Below are 12,058 nucleotides of genomic sequence, written 5' to 3' on the forward strand. Positions count from 1 at the left end.
TTATAGAATATGCCAAGTTTCAAGATAAAATTTACATTTGTAAAAGGTATATATACTTCATTGCAAATCATTTATTGCAAAGAAAGGCATGACTAAGGCTTGTGATATAGATTTTAAAATTTTATAAACACAAGTATATTTAGAAAACAGAAATAGTTAATGGCCAAAATGTTTTCAAGTAAATAAAATGTGTAGGTACCTGCTCATTAACATCATAAATCAGTATGTGAATTTATCAATTCCATGTTTTAATTCTCCTTCTGGACCTCCAACTAACCTTTTTCTCCTTCTTCGATTTTTTGCATAGTCCTTTATATTTCTCCTGGGGGAAGTCTTTGAAAACTCATTTTACTTAAATAACCATAATAGGTCAAGTGTTAAATTCACCTTTTAAAAGGCTTATTGTATCAGTCCAGAGCTTGGCAATAATAGTGGAAACTTAAGGTTTAGAACAGAGTTGATTTATTTTCAGAATTCTAAATGGCAAACCTATCAGCTGATGCAATTATATTCAATTTTGAAAAATGCACAATGGGTCCATGAGACTGTGTGTCCCATTAAAGAGAGAAGTAGGAAATATATGTATTTGTATTCACAGTTTCTGGTATAAGAGTAGATGCATAGTAAACACAGGCTGATCATATATTCTCTGAAGAATAGATTTGTGGGTTAATAACAATAGAGCCTGTAAAATTTAATTTCCAATGTTAGTAAAGAGAATAGAGGGAGGGGAAAAGGGAAATTTTATGAAAAGGAAAATAATCTGTCAATGTTATTTTCCATTAAAATAATAAAACCTTTATGTGAAATGATGTGAGAATTTTTCATGAAGAATGGTTGATGAACAATCATAATGATGAAATCAAATGCAAGGGAATTAGCGTTGGAGCAAATTTGTAAAGCAGAAGGAAAAAAGGCAATATGCTTTTTAAGGTGAAGGTTTACATAAGACCTGTCTGTTTTGGGATAGAAGTAACTTGACTCAAGGAAGAAAGAAACTAGTAAATGCTCTAATACCCTACTAGTGCCCTGTGGGTCTCTACAGACCAAACAAGTGTTCCCAAGAGCTATCTTTTGTCTTGCCCCGCCACCTAACCTGGCATAATAATGGCTAGCTTGCTCTGCCACATGAAGGCAGAACTCAGGACTCACAGCCCAGGAGTAATGAGAGGAAAACTAGGACCAAAAATGGGCTGGGTAGAGAGAGAGTTAGACAGAAAGTGGATTGATGGAGATTTCAGAGGAGGAGGTGATCCATTCTTCTCTGTTTACTATGACCCTGCTCAGTCAGAAAGAAGTAGCTGGGCTCTTTAGTTTAAGGTGTTATCTGCTTTGGAGAGAGCAAAGCCAATTCTACAAAATTAAAAACAAGAAAACAACAACAACCCATAAAAATGGTGGGGTGTGTGTGTGTGTGCGTGTGAGTGTGTGTGTTTGGGGGCGAACACTGTATAATTTGTTGTCTAAACTGAGACACATTTGGAAATAAGAGGGACCATTGTTAATATTTATAGAAGGACAGCAGACCTAAGCCAGGACCATCCTGGAAAACCAGGATGTGTTATCACCTCAGAGAGACATTGCTAAGCCCTGAATGGGGCTGATATTTTTCAGTCTCCAAGAAGGCCTGTGGGCAGCTTACTTTATTTAAGGTACTGTTTCTTGGTATCTCCTATTCCCTTAGACAAAGTATTATTTGTGGAGAGAGAAAAAGCTGTATTATTCTTCTTGAATTTCTCTCTCAAAATAGGAGAAAAGTCTGTGAGCGGGAGGTAGGTACAGAAGTATTCCATATTTTATTCCAGGCATGTTTAAATGAATGAGGTCTTTTGCTTTTCAGGTTATTTTCCCTATCTAAATTGGTTATGAATTTCATTATTAGTGAAGGTACAAGTTTTTCTTTTAGCTTTCCTACAAAACCAAGGAGAACTGGCGGCACATAAAGTTTGCAATCTCCCACAAATGAGCCTACATATACATTGCTATCTATATTAAACCTATACATTCTATTTTCTGTATAAACTTTGTTAGACAACATGGCTTTAAAAATATTGGACATTTGGAGGGTAATAGAGTATTCTGTACCTGTTTTTCATTTAATAAAAAAAAGTTTAAATATTTTACTGCTTAAATAAAGAGAAGGAATGGGAGTCAGAAAAATCTCATTTTCCTTAGTTTCACTCATTATAGCTCAACTTACTTTGTTTTTCTAATGTTGGCAGACACAAACATAGAGCCTGGTAGATACATTACATTTTCTATGAATATATTCTAGCAAAATACAGAGCATTTTCGAGATATTATTCGAGTAAACTAAAATTTCAAAATCAAATTTGACAATTTAACAAAACTTATTTGACAATGGTTGCATGTCAGGTAGGAATATTTACTGCCTAGTTTCTTTCTGTCTTCCAATAAGTATACACAAAATGTTAAGTTATCCTATTAATATTCTCTTTTTAAAAATATTTATCCAAAGTTTCCTTGTAGTCCTATGTTAGAAACTTAGCTTTATCTTTAACAGATGTATTTACAATATATGAAAGTGTATCTACAATATATAAAAGTGCCAAGTTTCTAGTCTAATTTTAGATACATTTTCATCCCCTGGGAACTTTTATATGAACGCAAGAAGAGAATAATCATGACTTTATGTGAATGTTGAGCACATTGTTCATTTTTTCTTTTTGTAGGTCACTTTTAGGAAATCTTAGTGTTGGAGCAGTTCAATGATAATATATTTTATCAAACTTCATAGGTTAAAATGCAATGAAAATTTACTCCAAATATTAACTTGATTGCCCTTTATTCTACAAATGGCACACCTAAGAACATCCCTGTCTGTGTACATTCGAATTGTGGTCCAGTTGTCCAAGACAGAATTATAAAACAGTCGTTTAGAATATAACAAAAATTAATGAAAATGGAAAATTATATTGATGCAATATTTTGCTAATCTATGCAATCAGAAGATTTTTTTCTAAAAAAAACTTTTAAGTAAAATAAAAACCAATTTCCTGCACAGCTGTTATCAGTATATACTTATAGTTTAATTTCTATTCCACCTTGAAAAGTTAAGAAACTGTGATTTGGAAACAGGTCCCTTTTGTTAGATATTTATTTTTGCTTGTTTTGAAGGCAGAGTCTTGCTCTGTCACCCAGGCTGGAGTGCAGTGATGTGAACATGGCTCACTGCAGCCTTACCCTCCGGGGCTCCAGCAATCCTCCTGCCTCAGCTTCCCAAGTAGCTGGGACCACAGGCCCACACCACACCTGACCAATTAAATTTTTTTTTGGAGAGGTAGGCGTCTTTCCATGTTGCTCAGGCTGGTCTTGAACTCCTGGCCTCCAGCAATCCTCCTGCCTTGACCTCCCAAACTACTGGGGTTATAGGCATGGGCCACTGTGCCAAGTATTTTTTGAAATCCATATATTCTTGACATGAGGTAGCTTTTTAGCAGCATTTTGGGTGCTGTTCCCCAAACACAGTGTTGTTTGGCATGATACCAGATTGGAGGATATCCTAGTCAACTAGGGGAATTATATGTTGTTGCAGTTGAAGGTGCTGTTACTAATGCAGTAGGAGAGAAATAAAGCAATTTGAAAAGAGGCAGATTTTTATATGAAAGAAAATAGATACCCAATCTCATTGCTGATCAATTTCCTCCTACTTAAGCAACATTAAGGTGATTTTATTTATCAATAAGCTATTAATTACCAAAATTTATAGAACCAATTCAAGTTTACTGGATGTTCCTAAATTATTGTTTTGTTATTATCACCTGGTTGGTTGACTAATTTTAATTTTCTCTGTAAGGAATTAGGAAGCATTCAAATAAGAAATTATAGAAAAATTGATAGTGATGCAGAAGATAGTGATTCAGAAGGTATGAAGGTATTAAATAGGTGCTACTATCTTAAGTCTAAAAATATAAACCTTATGCAGAATTAGCCTTTGGTTCTACCAGCAATTTAAAAAAACCCATTGTCTTAACAATTTTAAACTTACGGTAGCAGGACTTGCTTTATCTACTTAACTTGGGGAAAATAAAAATAAACATATGGCATGGTAGACACATTAACACTTTCTATGAATTTATTTTAATGGAATTCAAAGTATTCCCTAGATATTACTAAAGCAAGGTAAAAGTTTAGCAAAAAAACCAAAACCACATCTACCTACTTGTAGAAAACTGGCTCCAAAGAGGTAAATGGTGTGATAACCTGAGATGGTGTTCCAGTGGTAATTTTCTCAATATTTTGGTATTATTGAATGTTTAGGCATCTGCTCTTAATCTTGTAAAAAAGCAATTATGGCTTTATCCAGAATAATGATTTTTTTCTCATAAAGAGATTCCTGTATTAACTAATCTTTTCATTTTGATTAAATTTAAAACTTCTTTAAATCAAACCTAATTTGCATTGACAAGACAAAAAACCTTTGCTATTTATTTGCAAAGATTTTAAGGAAAATCAGAACTTTTGCTCCCAGAATTTGGAATGCTTTTTAGACGGAGTAGAAATTTTCCTGCTCCAGTGGGCATTTGTTATGTCAATGTAATTGCTGTCTTTGAGAATAAAAGCAGATCTGTGGGGGAGTGTAAATTTGGATCTAAGAATTGTTTTAGGACAAGGTTGTTTTACTTTCTCATTTTTAGAGTTAGTTTGAAGCCTACATAAATTATATTTAAATTCATACTATTTAAGGGACAAATATGATTTGGCTATTTGTCTTAACTTAGATGATGTTTTAATTGCATTTTTTCTATTTAATAAAAGTGAAATAAAAAGGAAAAGAAATTAAGAGATAGAGTATAAATACAAGAATATAGCAGTTCCCAAACCTAGGTGCACATTGAAATCACCTAGGGATCATTAAAAAATACTGATGCCAGGCACCCATCCAAAGACATTCTAGTGTAAATGTTATGAGATATGATATTGGCATTAGCATTTTTAAAAGCTCTCCAGGAGATTCTAATGTACAGCCTACTTTGGGGACTACTGTCCTAGGAAATATTAGAAGCTAAATGTAAAATAGAAAGTACAGGGCCTTTCAGAGTTTCACCTGTAGACTTGGAGGCTTTGTTATCTCACTGGAGTTAGGACAACTGAAATGTTACAAGTACTTTTGATTGTGATTGAAATTTACCTGATTTTGATTAGAATCTGGCCTGCTTTTGGATCACAGAATTCTATTAAGGAGTTGACAAAATTTTCCATGTCTTTGTGTTTATGTTTTCCTTTGTGTTCTGTAAATTTTTGTAAGGGCCAAGGGATTTTGTTTGTTTGTTTGTTTGTTTGTTTTTTGAGACGGAGTCTCGCACTGTCGCCCAGGCTGGAGTGCAGTGGCGCGATCTTCACTCACAGCAAGCTCCGCCTCCCGGGTTCACGCCGTTCTCCTGCCTCAGCCTCCCGTGTAGCTGGGACTACAGGCGCCCGCCACCGCGCCCTGCTAATTTTTGTATTTTTGGTAAAGACGGGGTTCACCGTGTTAGCAAGGATGGTCTCGATCTCCTGACCTTGTGATCCGCCCACCTCGGCCTCCCAAAGTGCTGGGATTACAGGCCTGAGCCACCGCGCCCGGCCGCCAAGGGATTTTAAAAAATGAAAATTCTAGTACTGTGTCTTAAACCACTAATGAGACTGATGTAGGAGTAACAGGTATTTGGTGTTGGACTTAAACATTATTTATGTTTGAACAAAGCAATCATTTACAAGTATGGCAAGAAAGTAGTGCCTTCTCTTTACCTCAGTTCCGGGTTTTGTAGCGCCGTTGCCCTCCCCCACTTCATCATCAGATGTTCCTGGAGAAGAGGTCCAGGACTCTAGGGGGAACTTCGTAAATAACACCCATGCTGATTGTCTGAAACAGTTTCTAATCAGCAATGATTGATGTAAGATTTTTCTGTGGCAGCTTCAAGACAAAAGGACTCAGGTATGGTGAAGCCGCCTGATACTTATTGAAACAGAAAGGAAGGAAAGTTAGAGGATTTCCTGGCAGATTTAAAATAAATGGGTTAGATAATTCAAAGCTAACCCCAAGTTAATATAACTGTCTCTGATTGCTAGTTCGTGATATTGCAACAATATCAAAGAAATGAGAGCAAATCTGCACTTCTCTCTTTAAAATGACTTTTCAGTCAATTTGCTGAAAGGAAGAAGTATCATAAATGATATTCCGTATATCTGATTTACTTTTTTATGATATTAGGTAGGAGAAAAATGAGTCTGAGATGATGAAAATCAATCACTATGAACAAGTCAAAAAATTTTAAATTAGAAAAGGTCATTTCATGTTGGCATGATTATTGGAAAAGGTAGGAGTTCTAGGGAAAAATAGGTGTGGACTAATGAGCTGAATAAACAATGGGGCCTGTATTTGTTTCGACCATATCTACAACATATCATATCTATTTCTAGGGAGTCCCCATGGGCTGCAGGGGACAGGAAGATCCTGATCTGTGACAAATGGACTGAATGGAATTTTCAGGCTGAAGAGAAATTGAACCCACAAAATCTTGGATAGTCTTTCATGAGCTCAGCCCTGCAATCACGCCCCACACAGTGAGCCATGGTGCATGCATTTTGAAAAGCAGCCTCCTCCCTTCCCTTTTCCTCTTTGTGACTTTGTGTATCACAAAAGCAGCTGTGAGCCAGAGGTAAGACTCTGGAGTTTACTTGGCTTCCCTTGATTGTTACTGACTGCCCAGGTCTGCTCTGTCCCTCCCAACTCTTGCCAGCTAAAACATCTCTCTCCACCCTGGCAGGATTTGTAAACATGCTCCCCAAACACTCAGGAACATTGGAAGAACAACTTTTGGGGCAGTGGCTCTCCAGCTTTCTGTTAAACAAAATGCTCTTTAACATTTGATTTCATTTCAGAATAACGTTCTTACGTTCTTCCGATTTTACAGTCATGAACGTTCTTCACGATTCTACAATTGATATAAGCTATACTGTCTCTGGAAAGGCATTTCTTTAGGAAAGATATTATTTATGATCATTGGGGGACCGAGTTGGAGGTTTTTTTTTTTTTTTTTTTTTAGTAGAGTTTTGTGTGTCTTATTCTTAAATTTAAAAAAGTATCTTCAGAAGGCGCCATATCCATCCCCTCGAGCAGTCACTGCAAAAGTTGGGTAGACCTCATAGGTTGTATATGCTGCTAAGTCTTGTCCAAGGGTTACCGCTTGCTTGAGCTGGGCAGCAGACACAGGTGCAGTTGCATTAGGGACAGCATATCCTGGAGGAAGAGGCAGAGAAAACTTCATGAAAGGAATTCACATTTGCTCCCTTTTGGCTTATTTGTCTTCTTTTAGACATACGAACTTTTAATATATTACTTAAAGCTAAAAGTTAATATGTATGTTTTAAAAAGTGCCCTTAAGGACACAATATGTGGACTCAGTAATTTTCAATCACATTCAAAAAGTCCTAGGACAATGTTCCCACCTGTGTCAGAATCACTTCATACTTAAGAGAATTAAAGATGCTTGGGATAGGGCCCAAGAAAGAGAAACTTAACAGGATGCTGAGTTGATTAAAGCTTGTGATTTATAACTTTTTGAATGTTTCCAAATTTATAAATGAGAAAAGGTGACTGAGGGGCTGGCCGGGCATGGTATGTGGGGAGGTGGGGCTCTGTGGGACCGGTTCTTCTGCAACCCCACACCTGCCTAAATGAAATATTTGAAACATTTGCCTTTACCCGAGAAGATGTGTAGAGACTGGGAGATCAGTAGGAGAAATACTGTAAAGGTTAAGTGTACTTCTCCATAATACCTTAAAAGCAAATGCCTAACCTGTCCATATTTAGATCTAACTATGAATGGCAGAAGCACCTTCGTACCTCCCAAGCCCCTCATCAAGCCTGTGCTTGGTGTATTCAGAGGCCTTGATGCTGGTTCTCCCCCTCAGAGAACCAAAGTATCCAAGAATTAAAAAACTAATCTATGTGCTTTCATGTTAGCATTATGTCTAGTGGATGAACATTCACTTTTGAAGAAGAGAGCATATTAGCTACTATCTAAAGCATTATTTCTCTGTGTTGTTTTAGTCTAAAAACCTGAGTATTTCTGAGATGATCCAGAAATTGTAAAAGATAACAAGAGAAAGAGAGAAGTATACTTAAGTACAAATGGACACCTGTTTTTCATTGTTGTTTTAAACCTCATTTGGTTTATGTGCGGTAGAAGCCTGCCCAACCCCAGACACATTGATTTTTTTCTGGTGGCTTCTCAGAAAGTGGTGGCAGGAAGCTGGTTGGATTATTTTGAACAAAAATTGAATCCACTCTTGGCGCATTCACTTTGGTCAGTAATGCTGATTAATGCACTACAGAAGTTTGGTCCATTTTCCAAGGATAGGAGACATGTGTTAACAGTTACTTTCGTAATTTTGGAAACAGTATTTCTAAACTAAGTGAGTAATATAATTGTGTGAGCGTGTGCACACATGCATGCATGTGTTTGTGGCACAGATTTTACCTTCAGGGATTTTGAATTTTCTTTTTCAACTTGGTCAATTTGTTAAGTGCCAGGGTGTTTGCGTTTCAAACCGATTCTTTCCTTGGAGACTATTATTCTTTGCTTGACTCCACAGCAAAGTTATAAGAGAGGCTCTCAGATTCTTAGGCATTCCCCAGACAACACTCATACCCCAAATATTTTTAACTTTTCACAGAAGCCAATAGAAGTGAGAATAAGATAAAACATTCTTGGGTAAAAGCAAATCCTTTCCAATGTGAAAACAAACTTTGAAATTCTTCTGACAGTGGCTCATTAGTTTAATAGTACATTTGTTAGGTGTCTTTGGGGTGCAGCTTTCTGCAAGACAGGGGCTCAACTTTCTCTAAGAACTGAGAAGCCCTGACAGGCATCCTGAGTACATGGACATGTAAACACCCTGTTATGTGGAAAGCAAGCACCGGCTGCTGGCCCCGCACTGCCCAGGAAGGACCTTGCCCTCTGCAGTGTCAGCTGTTACCTTGGTAACCTCCGAGGGACTCACCACAGAGCGTCTCCATGTTCTTACAGAGAAACAAAGCCAGAATTGAGGTCACTTTCAGATGTGAAACATCATTAGTGTTAGCCTCACTGACCAGAATGGAGGATATATTCACAACTTTGGAGAAAACAAAACAAAACAAAACAAAATGCTGAGAATGAGCCCCAGGTGTAGTGGGTGTGAGGAATATAAAATTTCTCACACCTACACATGACCAATATATGAATTAATTAATCGATAAGAATGTCATGTTTCTAGGTATACTTAGAGCTCTAATTTGGACTTATGTGGAACATGCTGACACAATGACAAGTCAAAATGATAGATTTCTTCAATAGAAATAATCTTTTACTAAAAAAAAAAAAAGGATAAAAATTTTCACCTGAGAAAAAATTTCCTAAACAACTTTCTTCCTGGTCCCCTTCAGTCTCTAAAGGATTCATTTTTAATTATTACCATTTGTTGTGGGTACGTAATAAATGGGGACAAATCTTTTAACATGTGACCTCTGAATGCATTGTTGACCCACAGATAGGCTTTGCTTTAAGCAATCAGCATATGCCCCAGACCAAAATTATAGAACAAATGAGTTGAGTCCTGATTATTCACATATTGAAAGGATCTCTGTCTGTCTCTCACTCTCACACACACAATTTTTGACTTTAAAAAATCTTTTTTGGAATCAAATTAATAAAAGTAGATTGAAGATTGGAGAGGGAGAAAAAATTGCTGAAAAGCTAATTGCCATTGGCCAAATTATTTAATCTTTTCATACGTTGGCTCTTCATTTGTGTACTAGACTTGCTGATGGAACCTAACTCTTGGTGGTATCATGAGCATTACTAAGATATTATAATGCTTCCTGACCATTTAGGTGAGTGCCTAGCACACAGTAAGAGCTCCAATAAACATCATGTATCTATAGGTAGTTTCAAACTCTAATACTAAAAGTAAAAACCAAAACAAACCAGACTCAGAGAGACTGACTCATTCAAGATCACACAGCAGTTTAAAGCTGAGCCGACACCAGAACCCACTCTGTTGCCCAGCTTGATTTTCTTGCCTTGTGTTTTAATGAGTCACTCATTTGGGAAACTCCTTTCGGTCCCAAGGTGGTGCAAGTCAGATTGCTGTAAGTGGGGTACACAAACATTTCTATGATTCAGTGGTACCAAAAAAGGGTTTCCCAAATACTCTCTGCAGGGCGCCATTTCTGGCACAATTTTCCCATACCTGGGAAAGCAGTAGCAGCAGTAGCCATGGTGCCAGCATCGCCTCCATCAGTGGGGATGCCCAGGGTCTGCAGGGTGTATTCGGCTGCGTACGTCTTTGCTTCATCCACATAGGCACTCAGCTTCGGAGGTGTGAAAGGGTGGCTGGAAAGCAAATCAGTCAGGTTAGGCATTTTTAAACTGGTACAACTGAGTCAGGTGAAAACCTAAGGCACTATCAGTTTTGTAAAATGACTGGATGGTGGTTTTTTGAGTGGGTGTTTTACATTCTGTTTGCTATTAAAGCTTCTAAATATAGGTTGCATGTAGGAATATTTACAAATTCATCTAGAACATCAGTGGTTTATGACATTCCTGGGACATACAAATAATTCACTACATGCCTTTTCTAAAGCACAAGTGAAACAAATTGTTTCTAAAAGATATAGAAATGCAGGCTCATGGTAAAATTCAGGAGGTGATATCCACTAACAGAGAGGTCATATATTTGGTTCAAAATTAAATTATGGGCCATTGTCTTATTATGTATAAAAATGGTAATTTCATATGCTTCAACTTAAACATTGCACAGATGAAATAATGGGCTATAGCTTTGTTTGTTTGAAATGGAGTCTCACTCTATTGCTCAGGTTGGAGTGCAGTGGCACGATCTCAGCAGCCTCCACCTCCCAGGTTCAAGTGATTTTCCTGTCTCAGCCTCCCGAGTAACTACGACTACAGGCGCCTGCCACCACACCCGGCTAATTTTTGTATTTTTAGTAGAGATGGGGTTTCACCATGTTGGCCAGGCTGGTCTCAAACTCCTGACCTCAAGTGATCTACCTGCCTCAGCCTCCCAAAGTGCTGGGATTATAGGCATGAGCCACCACGCCCAGCCAAGAATGGGCTATAGTTTTTATTTCTATTACATTTTACACTACTGACTGTTTTCCAATGGTTGGTGATACTACACAACCTTCATTGTGTATATGAAATTTGGGGGCCTTTATATGCCAGCTTCATGGCTGGCACATCCCAACTATACATCTCAATGCTTACATTTAATGACAAATGAGTAGGTAGTAGACCTCAGTATCTTGTTTAGATGGTGACTAAGTGCATTTAATTTACAAGCATATCCTGCTCTAAAATGGTAAGGAATTTGGAGAAGTTACGCACATTGCAGGATTCTGGCTGGCTAGAGCAGGAATGGTTATTTTGTATAAGAATAGTTGTCTTTGGTCTTGTCCAATGGCAGAGTGCAGCTGGTACACTGGCTGTCCCCAGTTATTTTTCTGGCAAATCTCTTCTAATATCTACAAGAATAAAAACAGTTATTTCCCCTTCAAATGACACATTCACATTATATCCCAAGTTTTCAGATTTTTAAACTCTAATTTTCAGAGTTCAAGCTAATATCAGAAGATATAAAATGCCACATGGTTTAATGACTCATAAAATTTAAGATAAACTCAATTTGAACTCCATTTAAAATGTTAGGTCTATTAGTTCATAAAATCACTTTCACACCATTTACTGTAATATGTTTTTAGTTTAGTCCATTAGCTGTAACTTTTACCAAAAGCTTAATTTTATGATTTGTTTGGAATATTTGTTTTGTAAAACTGTTGCTCCAACACTGTGTGCATAGATTTGTATAGGTTTACTCATTATTACCCTCAGTCTCTGTGTTTATAATGGTTTAAAGATGATAACCTAAGAATATATTTCTATTTCATGTCATTTACCATAGGGTTTTAATCTCACAATTTCATAAAAATAGAATTAAAAAGTTTATTTTATTTATTTATTAATGGATAAATATTTTATTTATTATATAT

General features: G+C 36.9%; 1 protein-coding gene across 1 annotated transcript in view; it reads right to left on the reverse strand.

The window, feature by feature from the left end:
- Window positions 1–6,928: 6,928 nt before the first annotated feature.
- Window positions 6,929–12,058, reverse strand: part of A1CF (APOBEC1 complementation factor) — an 81,549-nt gene continuing 76,419 nt past the window's right edge. The window contains 3 exon segments of the mRNA XM_017868877.1: window positions 6,929–7,243; window positions 10,240–10,382; window positions 11,397–11,533. Of these exon segments, the coding sequence (XP_017724366.1) occupies window positions 7,092–7,243; window positions 10,240–10,382; window positions 11,397–11,533 (432 nt within the window). The 3' untranslated portion in view covers window positions 6,929–7,091.

This window comes from Rhinopithecus bieti, unplaced genomic scaffold (assembly GCF_001698545.2).
Source record: "Rhinopithecus bieti isolate Rb0 unplaced genomic scaffold, ASM169854v2 scaffold_4655, whole genome shotgun sequence".
Taxonomy (NCBI): Eukaryota; Metazoa; Chordata; class Mammalia; order Primates; family Cercopithecidae; genus Rhinopithecus; species Rhinopithecus bieti.